At 35.6% G+C, this 18,928-nt stretch overlaps 1 protein-coding gene across 12 annotated transcripts in view; it reads left to right on the top strand.

The window, feature by feature from the left end:
* Window positions 1–18,928, top strand: part of LOC123674263 (potassium channel subfamily T member 2) — a 777,909-nt gene that overhangs the window by 710,471 nt on the left and 48,510 nt on the right. For all 12 annotated transcript variants that reach the window (XM_045609230.1, XM_045609237.1, XM_045609228.1 and 9 more), the window contains one exon: window positions 2,401–2,535. In XM_045609230.1, coding sequence (XP_045465186.1) covers window positions 2,401–2,535 — 135 coding nt within the window. The remainder of the gene's footprint in view (window positions 1–2,400; window positions 2,536–18,928) is intronic.

Raw genomic sequence — 18,928 nt, 5'->3', positions numbered from 1 at the left:
TGAAGGTGGGTTTTTGCGATTGGGTATTGCTCTTCCGAATATATTAAAAACGAATTGACCTTTACTTCTGTAACAACAGATTTGATGGAGTTGATAATTGACAAGTAAATATTAAATACCAATTTTAAGCATCATGCCAATTTTTGTGCTGGCCGTTTCATCAGGATAATACAAAAATTGAAGCAGAATATCGAAAGCATTGAGGAAGCTTCGGTATTTCCTCAACACCATTTTTTCAACAAAGTAATAAATAACATTTGTTGTAAGCTGTACTCGAATTCAATTTTTCGAAAGGCATATCTTTCTGCAGATAAATTAAAAAACCAAATGAGATATAGTAAAACAATTAAAACAAAGAAAACCTAAATGTAGTAAAACAATGTAAAACAAAGTATGAGGTATCTAAAGTTATATTGCCGCATAAATCCAGCAAAAGCATTTGAAAACCTTCCATCATTATCAGTAAAGTTGAAAAGACATTATTAGCAAGAGCACACCCATTAATATTATTTTAGTCCTCAGATACAGGAAAAATTTGGTACGTATAAAAGCAATAATGATATAACTGAGTCTGATTGAGTTCTTCATGTCTTAACTGCTCTAGAGGTGGGGATAATCTCTACCAGCCTTTCCATGTCTCAACTGCGGAATTCATATGTTTTTGATAACAGTTATTGAATTTTGATTGATTTTTTTGGAAGATTTAAGAGATGCATAGAGATATAAATTCTGATTAACCAGTTCACATAAACTGCTATTCCCGCAAAAGTGTATAAGGACCGTCTCGGTGGTCCAAGGACCAAGACCAAGAAAATGTGAAGAATACTCCGTCCGTATTCATAGTGCAAATTAAATGAGTAGTGTCTCAAACATTCATTCCTAAATATACTACCTGACAAAGAAATTGCAAGACCCAGAAGGAGCTGTTTAAACTTTAAATTTTTTTTGGTAAAATATAGATAGTATAACTGGGAGAGAATGATTGAAATTTGGAGAAAAAAACGAAGGGTTTACAATTTTTTCTGATGAATTTGTTAATAATGTGTTTGTCTACCGTGATTATCTATACACTACTAAACACTAAACTAACTCTGGCAACATGAGGTCGGGCATTATCGTGCTGAAATCTTGGAGAACATATGGCTTCACTATTCCTTGAAGGTAACGCAGCGCTGTCATGTTACCTCGATTGAAAACTAAAGGTGACCTCCTTGCATGTGCAATAGCAACCCATACCATAACGCCTACTGTCCGGTGTACATGACGCTCAACATCAAACTGCGGTTCACGTCTTTCTCCCCGACGTCGTCTAACCATTCTTCGGCTATCATGTGCACCCAAGGAGAATCGAGATTCATCGGAAAAGACGTCCTGATGCCATTCCACATTCCATGTTGACGTACTTTGAACCACTGTAATCGTTGTTGACTATGCTCAACCGTCAGAGGTAACACAAGATGGGGGTCGATTATACCAGTCCAAAATATCTTATCTGTCGGTAAACCGTTCGGACAGTTATAGCCTTGTTCTCCTAACCACTCATCAGCCAAAGATCGAGTTGTCGCAAGTCGGTTGCCATAAGTCTTAGAAGTCGATCATGAACTTTATTTGTGCCCTTCGACCTCCAGTGCCTATTCTTTTATGATTTTGTGCATTATCAAACCAAGCTTTACATTATATCATAATAGATGTTGGATTTCTGTTCGTACAGTTAGCGATTTCTCGAAATGACTCCGCCTACCGTAGACCAATAATTCGACCTCTTTCAAATTCACTTGGCTGGTGATGAATTCCGCGTACTCTAGGCATTTTAACAACTAAACATGGATTTTGGATCTCCACGAACAGCTGGTTTGTTGTAAAATTTAAGAAACTTGTAAAAAACGACTACAATATTCGAGTAACAAAAATTGTTTTCATGGAAAAACCTTCACGATTTTTTTCTCCAAATTCAATAATTTATTCTTTGCTATAAGTACTATATGTATGTTTTAACAAAAATAAAATATAAACAGCTCCTTCTGGGTGTTGCAAATGCTTTGTCAGTTAGTATACATCACTACTAAAACCAATTTTGCAAAATTACTCAGGTATTTCCAAGACTGAATGATGCCTCAATGTCGAAGAAATCCCACCTCATACGGCCACTAAAACCCCCATTCCATACAAATAGATGTCGAACTCCCACACCATACAAATATCCGAGCCTAATCCTACACCTAACATTTCTTTCGTGACGACATCGATCTGTTCCAGACCGTGAGCTAGCCATAAACTCTGCTTTATGTCCATTCCTATAAACGTTGTAACTTATGTTCCGCGTATGGTTCACCGAAACGGAACCGATCTTATCTATTTCCTGGCTTCATGGCTTACCGACCTGAATTATTGTTATTGCAGCTTGGATGATCTTCTGCGAGCGGGCATCATTCTGGCGGAGAATGTGGTCGTCGTGAACAAGGAGCTATCGAACTCCGCCGAAGAGGACTCCCTAGCCGACTGTAACACCATAGTGGCTGTTCAGACGATGTTTAAGTGAGTATAGAAGTTTCTATGTCGCATTTTTCATCGACGGTCGTGCCTGAAATAACCGTGGTGTTGTACTGAATACAAAAATGGTGTGATTATTTCAAGATTTCTCTATAACTGTTCTGTTTGATAGTTGTAGGGTACACATTTGGAATGATTCACATAAAAGATAATTCATAATTTATCTTTTCAGAGTATAAAATAATAATTGTAATAGTAATGGCAATAATAATCATTTTTGTTATCGTATAACTAAAAACTTTATTCGTTCATTTACTTCCGTATTCCGCATGAACCCCACTATCATTAGATTAGAAGCTTACGAATTCCGAGAAGATAATAAAATCTTCAATAAGAAATATTTTGAAACCTTTACGAATATTGTAAGTCCAGTAATCAGTAAAATCTGCATCAGAATTAAAAGTGGTTAAGGAGCGAATGAAAAAGTGTGAAACTTACTGACTTTAATAATCAATAGCGCAAAAATTTGTTTCTGAGAACGATAAGTATAAGTTAACCGAACGAAGGTATACATTTCTTAGGAGGGGCGTATCGATCGAACTACAATTATTGTCAGAAATCAATACTTCCTAACGATCGTAATTTTTGTAACTTTTGAACAATCTTCTCTTTTTCTTGATTTGAACTAATTAATTTCCACCGAATTACTGATGAAGTGACTCTTTGCTTGCCCGAGAGATGGCATCATAGCTGCGCATCTCTCGGAAGATCAGAACTACTTGGGATATACGAGGCGTGTCTTCAAAGTAAGGTCTCCATTTATTTTTTTCACATTAAATAACATTTATTTACCAAGTTTTGTACATTGCTGTAAAGATTGAAATTTAAGATATTTTTCTACGTAATCGCCATTCACTCCGATGAGCTTCCTCATTCGTACGACAAACTTTTGTATCTCCTCCTCGAACCACGATCCCGCCGCCTCGCGCAAGAACGAAATGACCGCTTCATGAACTTCTTCATCGTTCGCAAATTTCATTCCTCCTAAATGTTTTTTAAAAGCAGGAAACATGTGGAAGTCACTAGGGGCGACGTCGGGACTGTAAGGAGGGTGGTCCAACACATCCCAACCAAATTCCGTAATGAGTAATGAGTGCTCCGGTGTAAGCATTTTCGGGACTCACCTGGCTGACAATTTTCGTTATTGCAGGTTATTCACCAAAATTGAATGAATAGAGTCTCTACTGCACACATCTTGGAGTTTTTCGGCCAATTCATTGATAGTCAACCTGCGATCTTTCAGCACAAGCGGCTCAACATTCCGCAGTGTTTCGTCCGAGTGTGACGGCCTGCCGCTGTGCTCCTCGTCGTGAACGTTTAGTCGGCCAGCAGGAAATTCTCTACACCATTTTCGAACGTTTCTCACGATCATACATTTCTCACCATACACTTCTTCCAATTTACGATAAATTTCTATAGGTGGAGTTTTTTTTTTGAGTGCAAAAACTTATTGACGGAACGTTACTCGCACCTGGCGGGCGATAACCGGCACTTTCATTGCAAATGGCTGCTACGTCAAGACTGAGCGTCCTAATGAGCTCCACCAGGTGTCGATTGGTAGAGGGGGGCCTAACGTATACAACAGTGTTGCCGGATACAATGGCCTTGGAGACCTTACTTTAAATACACGCCTCGTAAATCCGAACATTCTACGGCAGTCACTATATGCTCTGCTTCGGAGACGGAAGTGTATAAGGCAGGCACTACTAAATGCGCTACTGATGATTCAATCAGTGTTCCTGGGATAAAACACTGCAATCCTATGAGAGAGGTCGCACTTTTGAAATGGGCACGAGAACGCCTCGCCAAATCGAAAACGCAAAGGTGATTATTATAATAGCTATTTTCTGCTTAAATTTCAGTGAATACCAATTCCACTATCAAAAGGGTTATAACTGTAAACAATTCTACTAATTATACTTCTAATGTTTTCAAGTGATATTGTTATTAATGAACATTTCTGAATATTCTTATTTTCATAAGTAATTGCACAAGTGTATCAAAATTACCGATAATTTTGCATGACAGCGTGTTGTCATAAAAACTGCATGAGTTCATTTTCATTTTTGGAGAAAGAGCCCGACACCGAAGGTGGAGGGCTCTTTCTCCAAAAATGAAAATGACCGAATGCAGTTTTTCAAAGAAAACACGCTGGAATGCGAAATTATCCGGTCATTTTGATGCACGAGTGTAATTCGGGGGAATATTTCCCGAATAAACTGTTACATCACTTGTCAAACTGATGTAGAATGGAATTGCCATAGATTCGAACTATGTAAGATGCATAGAAACTATGCATCTATGAACAGAACAATTATCGCAGTGCAGTTTCGCTTCCTACAATGCAATTATCGCTGTAATTTTCGATAATTGTTCTCCATATACATAGAATTTTTGACAGGAGGGGAATATTCAATAAAATAACTCATAGACGTCTTTGGCTTAGCGACTAGAAAACAATATCAATATCTATACCATCTTAGCAACAAATTGAAATTTCAAAATGAGTTTTTAATTTATCATCGAAAATATGTCATTCATACCGTGAAATGAAATTTTCAATGTTCTTATCTAGCCTTTTTCGTTATGCCCGTGAGAAAAGTGGATTTCTCATCTACCATGAGTTCCATGATAAAATGTATAATAACCATGCTGCTGCTATAAAAATCTATGTGTTAAGCTATAATTAACGCACATGCTACAAGCATCTTATCTAGGATTTGCTTGAATTAAAACATACAATAGGTATGTTGCGTCATATAATAAAATCAAATGAATTTAGGTTTTCCACATTAAAGGTGGTTTTTTAAATACTGAAATAGTATTTTCATTATCTTATTTCTCGAATTCAATTAAATAAAATTGGTTCATTTTGTGTTAATTCTACTATTAAGTTCTCTGAATGAATAGGTCTTTCTATCAAAAGTCACAATGTTATACAATAAACTTAGGTATTTGTAAGTTATTCTCATCAAATATGTCAGCTCACGATCCAAATTCCCGTTATTTGCGGGAGGTTTTAATTTTATGTTTCTTTAATATGAAGAAATCTGCGACTGAGGCTCATAGAATGCTTTCAAATACCTATTGTGAGATCGCTTTTAGTGAAAGAACGTGCCGAGAGTGGTTTCAACGCTTCAAGAACGGTGATTTCGACGTCGAAGACCAGCATGGCGGGGGAAGAGAGAAGGTTTTTGAAGATGTAGAAAAGGAGGCATTACTTGATCAAGACACGTGTCAAACGCCACAAGAATTGGCAGGATCATTGGAAGTGATGCAACAAGCCATTTCAAAACGACTGAAAGTCATGGAAATGATTCAGAAACAAGGAAATTGGGTGTCGTACGAGTTGAAGCTGAGAGAGGTTGACAGCGTTTGTTCGTTTGTGAACAGCTGCTTGTAAGGCAAAGATGAAAGAAAATTCCAAATCGTATTTGGACTGAAGACGAAAAATTGGTTCATCACGATAATCCCAAGCAAAGAAAATCATGCGAATATCCCGGCCATTCTTCAACGTCGACGGCCAAACCGAATATTCACGGTTCCAAGGTCATGTTCAGTATTTGGTGGGACCAGTTCAGCATGGTGTATTATGAGTTGTTAAAACCGACTGTAACAATCAAAGGCGATCGTTATCGAATGCAATTAATGCGTTTGAGGCAAGCATTGAAAGACAAACAGCCGAAATACAACGAGAGACATGAAAAAGTGATTTTACAGCATGACACTGCTCGACCTCATGTTACGAAAGTGGTCACATACTTAGAAATGTTGAAGTGGGAAATCCTACCCCACCCACCGTTTTCTCCAGACGTTGCTCCCTCAGACTATCACTTGTTTAGATCAATGACACACGGCCTGGCTGACGAGCACTTCCGGTCTTATGGAGAATTAAGAAATTGTATCGATTCGTGGATCGTTTCAAAAAATAACCAGTTTTTTCAACGCGGAATTCGTACTAGTGATGGGACGAGTCGTATAATTCTTAACTCGATCTACTCGAGTTGAATCGATGACCAACTCTGTTTGAAAGTCGAGTTGACTCGAGTCGGCCGCATCCGGGTCCAACTCGAATAACTCTATGCGTTCGGCGCACCGAGTGAAGGCTCAACTCGGTCGACGAGTTGGAACGTTGAAATTCGGTTGAACCGAGTTCAGTTCGGTGAAGGAAGGTTTAACTCGGCGTCCCAACAACACGATGGCTTGATTCGGTTTACGTCGTATAGTCGTAACTCGTAAGATCGAACCCAACTCGGGCCAGCCACAGCTCGAGTTGCAACGGGAACGAACGGGGATTCACGATTCACCGAATCGTATGGTTTCTTCCGAGTTCCGAGTTGACTCGAATAAACGCAATCGAGCTGACTGGTTGAGATTGCAAATAGAGTTAATCGAGTTGAACAGCTCGAGTTGCTCATCGCTAATTCGTACGTTGCCGAAAGATTGAAGAAAGTAGTGGCCAGCGTTGGACAACACTTTGAATCATAAATGTATAAAAAGTTTTTCACAATAAAGCTTTGAATTTGGAAAAAAACGTAGGAAGCAAAGTTGAACGCCTATGTGAATTTATTTCAATTTTGTTCTGCTTAGGGTACCTATATCTGTCAGTATGCTGAAGGTTTCTTCCTAACCTTAGAAGGAGAGCCAGGCGAAAAAAATTCTAATACCATGATTTTTTCTGAATTTCTAATTATCAATATAGTTTTGATTTATCTCCTAAATTATATTTTTACCATAACACTTTTTATACATGTTCTCATTTGACCGTTCCAGGAATTATATCCCGAAATTATAGTTCTGGATAGTCCCACAAAAATCCACGTATAGGTTTTCAATACTTTACCACAGTCCCTATCACATCAGGCAAGGGATGATGTTGTGGAGTGAAAAGCAGCTAATATATTTTCTCTCCGCAGAATTTTATTATGGTAACAGTCAGGTAACCTCCCAAGGCACCTATACCGTATACGTAATTGAATCAGAAAAGCGTGTAATAGGAGAGGGCGCTTCATGCTTGAGGAAATCATTCATGGGTTTTTCCGATTCGACCGAGTTGTTTCACCGAAATCTTCCGATTCGTTGAAAGGGTCACAACTTCATTTTTTCTCCCGGAAAAAAATTAAGGGTCACAACTTCATTTTTTCTCCCGGAAGAAAATTTTTTCATAATGTATTTTATATTCACGAATATTTGGAACAATGTTTTAGTCAGGGAACTTAAATAATCACTACTTATTCCTTCGACTTTTATATAATAATAATAATACTTATTAAATACCTTCTAACATAAATATGTATAGGATACGTCCACTACAAAAAAAAACAAAGTATTGATAAGATATAAGTATTGATGAGATCAAAAATCAAACAAAACATCTGCATCTCTCATATACTCATTCACAATATAATAAGCCTTATTCACTAATAATTGTCTCAGTTTAGTCCTGAACACAGTAATGTCAAGCTCCCTTAACGAAACTGGAAGACAACCTTATACTCTGAAAATGAGGAGAACGCTCATATTTAGACGTTCTGTGAGCAGGAACAAACAGAGTTGATACATTTCTTGTATTGTAGTGATGATTTTCAGAAAGATTTGGTAATCTCCTGTTATTTTTTTTTACATAAATCAAACACTTATAAATATACAGGGTGTCCCGGGAAGAATGCGACAAACGAATATCATGAATTAAAGTCACATGGAGGACCCGTATCAAGAGGTTTCAATCGCCTGAGTGCCTTCGTTTGGGATATACAGGGTGATGTTCATCTTATGAATGAAATTTCACTGTTGAATAACTCTTTAACTAATCGACCGAATAATTTAAAATTTTGAAGTTTTGTCAACCTTTCCTATCGCCTTCCTTCAATATTTCTGAATTCGGGTAAATCAGATCCGGACTAGGAAAATTTCAGATTCTTCCTATTTCCGTGAATATTGGATCAGCCTTCACGTGAACATTGAGATTTTTGTCCGTTTTCGGAACCACAAAGGATCAATTCATTATAAAAATTCTAAATCTCTGCTTGGCACGGTCATACAGGGTGATCCATAAACATTCCCCTATGGGTGAAATTTTTTTAGTTCAATAACTCTTCAAGAAATCCACCGAATAATTAAAATTTTTCAAGTTTTGTCGCCCTCTACTAACGCCTTCCTTACAAATTTATAATTACTTATACACATAAAAACAATTTTGTTGGTTTCGATGATGGTTTTCTGATTATGGTAACGGCTATATTCAAATGAGTGGGTTTGAAAAAAACGAACTCTCTGAATAATCATGAAGACTTGTATGTAGCTAATATGAATGATCAAATTGAGAAATACTCCAGAATTTCAATCTGAGAAAACATGTTGAATGAAAATTTCCTATATATTATAAACTCTGAATAAACTTATTTTAATTAAGTATCTAGCAGAATTTAGCCTTCAGAAATTTACACCCATGAAAGGGCAAAGGAGTCATCCATTCACTTTGTGAATGCTCAAAATGTAATCAGGTATACCACAGTTTATTGAATATGTGAAAGATTATCATACATAAAGGTTGTTGCTCTCTAATTAGTGCCGAGGTATTGGACTTAGCCATGCTATTTATCAAATGTGTGAGCGTATTTCATGAGGCCATTCAATTCGGTGAAGGAATTTTCTTCACTTATTAAAGGAAATGTTTTTTCTTCAAATAACCAGTTTCCACGGAAACTTTTCACTTGTCTTTGTCGAAAAAATGCGGGCATCTGATCTTAACTTTTAGATGATAAACAGATATTTATCACTGTAGAAGATACTCTGATGTACGTAGGGGAGAGACGGCAAATGGCGCTCACCTAGGAAAATCTTCAGATTTCTAAAGAAACAAGAACTGATTTTTCCATTCTGTTTTCGTGAAACATTTGACTTGCATGTATAGCAACATATATACATGGTGTGGCGTAATTAATGGATAATCCTGTACTGGCGAATAGGGGAGGTCATGGTCGGCCAGAGAATGTAAAGTTATGTTCAGTAAAAATATCATAGTTTTCGAGATATCGAAATTCATTTTTTTCTAAAAAGTGCACCTTTACTCACTAATTTCAATGCTGTGATCACAAATCTTGTTATTTCTTTGGGCATTGTTTTTTATTTTACTCTCAAATAGCTGTACATACTATGAAATAAACTAGCAAATTCCTATCATCTTGCTCAATTAAGAAAAAAAAGTAGGATAATCCTCATGTTTGCAGATTCACTTATTTTTTCTTCAAGTTTTAATCGTTATGGTGAAAAAAAATATTGAGACCTTTGTGAAAATTTCATAAATAGTCTATTTTATTGCGGTTCTAAAATGGTATAATACATGTTATTATTTCATTGGGTGCTCGGATTAGGTTTTATTATTACAACTGAGGTACTAATTTCAGAGAAAGTTCAGGGATTTTTGAAGATACCCAATAATGTTTGAATAAAACAAATTAATATTTTCACTATCTATTTTAAATTACAGTAAGTGTTCATGCGTGTGCGTAATCCTTCAAGTGAATTTATCGGCTTGTCATATACCTTCTCTTTGAGACATCTTCAGTAGAAAAAATTTAATGGATTTAGATTAGGAGATCGTGGTGGCCAAGAAATTGCACCCATTCGTCCAATCCATCCTCTCGGGAATTTTTCATTTAAGTAATAACGTACCTGTCGTGCGAAATGTTCAGGGCAGCCATCATGTTGCAGCCTCATCCGTTTCCGGTCCTTTAAATTCAAATTTTCTAGTAAAAGCGGCTGTGTATGTCTTAGAAAATGAAGGTATCGGTCAGCTGTTAGTGTTTCTGGTAACTTAAATGGGCCGATCACTTGCCCATCAAAAATCCCAGTCCAAAAATTAATTTTGAATTGGTACTGGGATCTTTCTTGTCTCATAAGATGTGGATTAGAGACCTGCCAACTATGCATATTATGCAGGTTGAGGAAGCTGTCTTTTTTGCAAGAAGATTCGTCGCTCCATAGAATACGATTAAAAAAATCAGGATCGCTTCTCATTTTTCTCAACATGGTTCCACAAAATGTGAGCCTTAATGGGTAGTCTCTTGGTAGAAGACATTGGACTCTTTGGTAATGATACGGGTGCAATTGTTCCTTACGTAACATCCTGTGAACAGTTCTTGTAGACATGCCAGTTCGTCTTGATATAGCTCATACTGATGTGGTGAATCACTCTCAATTTCGTCGAGCACTTGCTTCTCGTCATATCGATGAGGTCTCATGCCACTAGTACCACCAATGCCGGTTCCTGGGATTCGACTCTCTGAGCATTGTGCACCCTAATAAATACTCGATAGTCAGGGTGGCGAGCGTTGGGAAACCTTTCCCGGTAGAGTCCTGCAGCTTGATTTGCATTGCATTTCTTGGCCACCACGATCTCTTGATCTTAATCCATTAGATTTTTTCTATTGAAGATGTCTCAAAGAGAAGGTATATGACAAGCCTATAAATTCACTTGAAGAATTACACACACGCATAAACGAAGCAGCTCGAAATATTAATCAAGCCAGATATGCGCGATGAATCAAACGATCTTTTATTATAAGATGTTTAGCGTGCATTCGTGCAGAAGGCGAACGTTTCGAGCACTTACTGTAATTTAAAATAAATAGTGAAAATACTACTGAGTTTTATTTAACCATTATTGGGTATCATCAAAAATCCTTGAAACTCTCTTTCTCTGAAATTAGTACCTCAGTTGTAATAATAAAACCTAATCCGAGAACCCAATGAAATAATAACATGTATTATACCATTTAAGAACCGCAATAAAATAGACAATTTATTTATGAAATGTTCACAACGGTCTCAATATTTTTTTTTCACCATAACGATTGAAACTTAAAGAAAAAATAAGTGAATTTGCAAACATGAGGATTATCCTACTTTTATTTTTTTTAATTGAGCAAGATGATAGGAATTTGGTAGGTTATCTCATAGTACAGCTATTTGAGAGTAAAATAAAAAAAAAACAATGCCCAAAGAAATAACAAGATTTGTGATCACAGCATTGAATTAGTGAGTAAAGGTGCACTTTTTAGAAAAAAATTAAATTGTCCGATATCTCGAAAACTATGATATTTTTACTGAACATAACTTTACATTTTCTGGTCGGCCATGACCTCCCCTATTTGCCAGTACAGGATTATCCATTAATTACGCCACACCCTGTATTTATAAATTTACATTCAAAGCAAAATATAAATCAGAAATTATATTTTTCTGAGGGTATCCAATGAACGCCATTGCCCGACTCGATAGGGTGATGGCGCTTAGGCAGGTGCAATTACGCTAATAACAGCAAAAACTTTATTACAGGTGTGGAAGGAATATAGTTGAGATCCCTTCAGGTACTTTTTTCAAATAATAGTTCAAAATGGGAAAATTGAGTTTTGCAATAATCACAGATTCATGTGGTCGATCTGCTCCTGAGCAGCTGCAAGGGCCCACTGTTATTGATTGAATACTTTCTGGTTCAGAAACTACCTTTGGTTGAGCCCCAGAGCTTCCAGCTATGAGTTGAATACTTTCTGATTCAGGAACTGTCTGGCTGTTGCTATTCACCAAATCGTTTATAGATTTCTTATTTGGTTCGCAACTGCGGTCAGTTTCAGCGCAATAACCCGAATGGTCGAAAATTTCTGAAAACCTTGGCATAACTTCGATGGTTAATCTTATGAATAATGTCTTTGGATATTTCAATCAGAACACCTTAAATGCACTTTTGCTAATTAGTTCATTGAAAAATAATGAAATAGTAATTTTTCGGCAACCGTCTAGGAAGTGCTCACTTCCCGGACACTTTTTCTCTGAGAAAGTAGCATTTCCCGGCCTAGTCCGGAAAGTACGTACTTCCCGGACTAGGCCGGAAAAGAATCATAGAATCCATAGCAACCGAGATAACGGCTGACAGTTCATATGAAATTAGGTGTCAAAAATTTGCATGTTTTTTTATCGCAATCGCAATAAAATATGGAAAGCAGCAGCGATAGTGTTATTTTACATGGTTGCCGAAAAAATATTGTACGCAACACGCCCGAAAATGGTTTTTTTGGACTCACAGACTTCCAGGACGAGCGTAAGCGTAAGCGATCTTTACTGCCTACAACGTTGCGCGTTCATGATATGCTTAAAATACTTTAATACAGATGGCACGCTATAGACAAATCAGATTAAAGCAAGAATTTTGTGGAAAATGAGTGAGCGCCATTGTCCGCTGAGCGGCATTAGTCGTCGCTTCCCTACTCATTTGTAATATGTAGGTCTAGTATTATCTCGTAAACACATTGACAGATATCGGTTTTGGTTGGCAAGAAGATAAAATAAAGTTCTACTTTTTTTTAATAATGAATTTTTGGCATCGGATGCTAAGGCCATATGTATTACATTATTGCTCTTTTTATTGCGGAATTTCATCAAAACACATTCCATCACTTGATATTTAATATTATAACCGCAACATTTGATTCACGTAAACATTTTGACTGAATTTAATTCCATCACGTATTATGGAATGAATATTATGCAATTATTTCGATGATATAGAGAATTAAATCTATTATTATCATATTCCATGCAGTTTTCAGAACGTCACATCGATTTCCGAATTACATGCTCTAATATACAACTATGGAGTTAAAATCATATGATTATTTTATTACTAGGTATTTATATAGAGTAATAAACATATATTTATTACTCTGAGGTTGGAACAAATATGCATTAAAGGATATATGTGAAATATATTATACTAATTTTTTGAGCAGGAAAGAAGCAAAGAGGACAGATTCCTTTTTCGGAAAACGTATTTCCGAAATATTTTCATGATAGGAAGTTCCTGAAGGACACAATAACAATTCAGTGCGAAATAGAATGAACAAATCAAATAGGTTGCTGATGTTTTTTTTCAGGAAGGAGGATGTAGGTCTTATTATTTACTGAATATATCGATAATTTGTCATTTTTCTTTATCTGCTAACTTATATGCACACACTATTAAGTACTCCTTCTACTACAGGTAGAGATTCATGGCTTAACCTGATAATCAAGCTAATTGACTTGAGCTTGACTTGAAATCAACTCAAGTTTAGCGCCATTGTCCGCTGAGCGCCATTAGCCGTCGATCCCCTACTCATTTGTAATATGCAGGTATTATCAAGGTAATTGACTTGAGCTTGACTTGAAATCAACTCAAGTTTAAGCCAATTAGTAGTTTTTTAATAATGATTCATATACTCAATGAATATCTATTTGACTTGAGAATGAGACACTATTCTTCAAGGAAGCTATATGGAACTATTTTCGAAATAATGGACTGTATAAAATAATAGGTCCTGCACTGGTTAAACGGTTTATTTATATATAACCCCGAGTAGGTTATGTTGTTTTACAACTGACACAACATATAGAACTAAACGAGAGCGTGTTAACGAGAGAGTTAACGAGAGAGTAAACGAGAAAGAGTTAACGAGAAAGAAGGTTAGAATTTCTCATGCGTCCAGAACATGGACTTTAACCATTGAATGTTACTCACAGAAGTCATGAAGATACCCATATTTATACGGGAAACTACTGAACGTATTTCCATGAAATTCAGCACTTATAAGTATTTCATGAAGCTGATGAAATCTAAAATATTTTCAAGGCATGAGCACCTCCGGTGACGTCAACTTTCGTTTTTCAAATTAGAACACCATTTTTTTATTGCAGAAATAGATTCCTTAGAAAATTTCAAGTTATTTTGATGTAACATTTTTCAGTTTTGGTTGGAAAATTCTCTCTGAGCGGGAAAATTCGAAAAAAAAATGAAAATAGAGCTCCGCTGAAACAAGAATAACTTCGAGGTTTTTGGATGAAAAATTTTCATTTTTGGGATTTTTCAAGATGTAAGATTGATGTATCCACTTTGAAAATCGAAATCGCGATTCGTGATACAGGGGGTGAAAAAATCGCTTTCAAAGTTAGGGATGACAAAATCGTGAAAAATCAATTTTTTCAAATTAGAACCCCATTTTTTTATGGCAGACATTGAATCTTCGTTAAAAAATAATGTGAGTGTATGCATCACACCCTTGCCCTAAAGTGGATATTTTTTTTGAGTTATTCACAAAAAACTGTTTTTCGTCTTGAATTTTCAGCTATTTCTTTTCCCTTCACGCCAAAAAGATGAAGTTTTCAGCTGGAAAGTAGATGAATTGAATACAGAACAATGATATCTAAATTCCCATTACCAATTTACTCCAAAGTGACAATTAAATTATCAAAAATTTTTCTCATACTTCTGACTTAAGCTCATCAATCTCTCCCCGTTGGGGGTTCGCTACATACACCCACCGACCTATAATTGCTCTACTGCTCACATCAAATATGTATTTCTATATCCTCCATATTAAGGTGAAAAAAAAATCAAATCAGAATATGAAACTGAGTTAACTACAATTCTCAACTGAATATGTATGTATGTCAGGCAAAGGATCAGGTGACAAAAATGAAGGATTCTCTAATAGCAAATCAAAAATCTCATAATCTAGAAATAAACTCAATTAAAACTGAAGAAAAACGTTTTCCTTGTTTCTTTTTATTTTTGAATAACTTTCCAATTCATTACAGTTACTTTTTTTACTCAATGTTCATATTTAATTATGATAAAGAGTTTAATTTGAACTTCAGAGGTGAAGAAATACATTCAACAATGTTTTGTGCCATCAATCGTAATTTCTGGTACTAAGAATTAAATTATTAATTATCCAACAGTTCTTACACCTTATAGCATTGAGAATTCAAGAATTGTCATTCAAACAATTCCTTCCGTTCAAAACTGTATCTCAAGCCTCAAGCCAACCGCAATTTTTTCACAACGTCCAGAAATTCCTTCCTAATTCACCTTCCTATTCCCACAATCCGCCAGCGAGCAGGAAAATAGGATCAAAATGAACCATTCCGACCGTGAAATACAAAAAATTTATTCCTTTCATCTTGGATTAGGGCAGCGGTTCTCAATCTTCTCGTATTCGGGCCCTCCTCATTCTATCGATTTAATTCACACTCTTTGTGAAGAGTGACTGACACTGGATGTTATGCTGAAACGCTTCGAGTAACAAATAGTAGAGAAACAAAAGAAGACATTTTTATACGCTTGATGCAAGAATAACTCTGGAAAGAGGATACCTAGAGATTCGATATTTTCCGAGAATGAGTTCAAGATCTGAATGCGCTAATAAAATTTAAACCAACCATTTCACCTAATGATTTCAGAGACGATATATTGAAAATTTTTCTTGAAGTCCGAGAATATTGGTATTTTTGAATTGAAAGCCTGTGATGGTTTTGAAATGAGAATAACATTCAGTATTTCACTTTTTTTTTAATGTTTTTTCATTTACAATTGAACTGTGTTTTGAAGTTTAATCTTCAATTTTAACTCAATTAGTTTGCGTAATTAATTGCTTTTCATTATAACTGAATAACATGTCTTCTCATTGCTAGACTCATAAACTGAGCGAACGAACGGACATAATGGCACAATAAGCGAATTCAGCTGGTCAAAAACTGGCATTTCCCAAAATTTGGTTTATTGGAGTTCATTTGTCTCCTAAAAGGAAGAAGTGCATTTAAAGGTATGAACCAAAAAAAAAAAAAAATTTTGGAAAGACATGGTCATCAAAACTGTTCAAATCCAAATCACAAGCAAAAAATTCCAATGAACGAAGCCAAAAGTCGTGAGTACCTACACAAGTAACACTGTACAATATAGAAAGAAGCATAGTGTGCTGATCTGTATTACGTGCGCCAATACCAAAAAGCGGTGTCACTCTGTGTCGCACTCACACTTTATGAAGGCACTCACTCACTCACTCCATCCCATTCAAACCAGATTCTTAAAGTTGAGGCTCGGATTTGATACACTAGAATCATTTTTATTGTGATAAGTTGAAAGCAATTGTTCGTAACTGAATTTCTTGAATTGTTATACCATTTCAGGATCTTTATTGAATTCGCTTTTAAGCCACTTGCCAAACTGATGCAGTAATTTTTTTTAGTAAGCTCAGTTAGAGAAGGCCGAAATATTAATTATGAATACTTGATTGAGAAAAAAGTGACATCAACTCCCAAGCTGGAGCAGTTGATAATTAAAGGTTATAGGTTACAGAAGCATTATTCAGGATATCAAAGGAAAAATTAAACATGAAAAAGGTAAAGATTTGAGACAACAGGAATTCGAAGATCAAAACAGGATATGCATTTTCCAGAATAAAAAACAAATGCAATATAATTGGAAAAAGATACGACTATGACTATTATGACTTAGTCTGTTACTTGATTCCGGCTTGACTTCGACTCCTGGGATGCCCTGTTTAGTGAAATGTGGAAATAGAATATCAGCCATTTAGTACTGAGTAGAATGGATTCTCATCAAGCAAAGACCCAGTTAATAAAATATTTGACAACTTCAATTGTTAAAATATCGTAGTGAATCAATAGAAAAACACTTCACCTTTTACACTTTGGTTTATTTGATATACAAAATTGTTACACTTCAATATAAATAATAGAAACGATTTTAGAAAAAGATTTCTGCATGGAACATCTAAGGCGAATAGTTTTCAATTCTTCACTTTCAGTGAATATCCAACCCATATAATTCACACGAGAGGATGGTGCTTTCCCATTAGTGTTTTATAACCCTTATGCCTAGCTGACCTGGACTGAATTAGAAAATAACTGACCAACAAACATTTTTATGGCAGCGAAGGCTGACTCATTCGATTCAATATAGCCATCTATTTCTGTAAAATTTCCCTTGATGCTATCACTGAAGAAAAGTATTATGTGCACACTCGCTGAATTTTATATAAAATATCGTGAATTATGAGAATTGGAGTTCTCGAACGTGAGAAAGACATATCCTAGTTGCATATTTTCATTTGACTGAGCTTTAAGTAGCTGATAATTTTATGTTATATCTTCACCTCGATCTATTCTCGAATAAAAAAAATCACTGGTGTGAAGTCTGGAGCTTTTGAGCGCTTTTTTTTAATAGACTCCAAAAGCACAATGAGCTATGTAATGAACGAGTTCTGAAAAGCTAATAATACGTTTTTTTTTAAATGGAGAAAGCAATAAAATGAATTCGGGAGAATTTGAGAGCTCGTCATTCATGCGCGAATTGCACTTTTGGAGGCCACTATAAAGGCATATGTGGTCTCCAAGGACGCAATTGGTGCATGAATAAACCAGCGCTCGAAAACTCCAATCATTTTTCACTTTCAAGTTCGTGAGAAATTGGTTGTAAACTTAAGGTCGCATTTCAACTACATCATGAGAGTAGTTTTTAGGAATATTCAATATAATATTCTCTCTGTTTTGGAAATGGGAAAGAATATGTATTCATGAATTTCTCAGTGTAGTCCAGTCATCCTTGTCAAAATCAGGTGAAATTTCGGAATTTGAGATACCCAGCTATAAACTTATATTTTGATTCTAAAAGTTTTCTCAAAGCCTACTACATATGGTAGATAAGCAGATAAATTTATTTTATTTCATAATCTTAGGGGACAATGAAATCAGACTATTAAAACGCATTATCGAGAAGATGTCAAACATAATTCAAAATTCGGTGGAAAAAAGCATACCTAGTTATCCGTTTAAAATTAATTTTTTGATTTCCCCATAATAAAATGCTTTATTCGAAACTTGTGATATTCATCAATTCTTTTAGAAATCTATCATCATAATAAAGAAAAGAGACAGAACTAATATTAACATCCATCTTGGTTCTAATTTTTTAAATTCTGATAATCGTGTCAAACTTTGAAGCTTCGAATGTTATGGCAATTTTTCAACTCACTATCTTTCACACTGAACTCCATAAATCTAAAGAACATATTGTTAGTAGAGCGTCTTTTTATATCATCCTTCTGATAGTATATCAGAATAGTTCCATTAGTTCCAAACAATAAATCACATAAACTCCAATTCGTCTGTAGAAGAAAACATATTCGTGCCCAGAAATTGAACCTGACGAAAACTCAGTCTACCTATCATCAATCACAGAAAAATACAATGAGAATTGTATTGTGCAAGCTCCTCTCATTTTCCATTGAGGAAATATATACGCGAATTCCATCTGGATTTGATCTGGAGAGTGATATTAATCTTCTCGTATATATGTATCGTTGTGGAATTGATATAGATGATCTTGTGTACCGAAATTTCTAAGTAACGTCGACTGAACTGATATATAGAGATTGTGTACTATATGTGAAATCAATAATTTTTTCTTTGATATTATTCATTTATTGTTCGAATATTATGCATTTCTTTTTCAATATTCATATGGAATGATCTAGAATTCTGA

The sequence above is a fragment of the Harmonia axyridis genome, chromosome 2 (assembly GCF_914767665.1).
Source record: "Harmonia axyridis chromosome 2, icHarAxyr1.1, whole genome shotgun sequence".
Classification (NCBI taxonomy): Eukaryota; Metazoa; Arthropoda; class Insecta; order Coleoptera; family Coccinellidae; genus Harmonia; species Harmonia axyridis.
The sequence above is the reverse complement of the archived record's forward strand: the minus strand, read 5'-3'. Positions and strand labels throughout refer to the sequence as shown.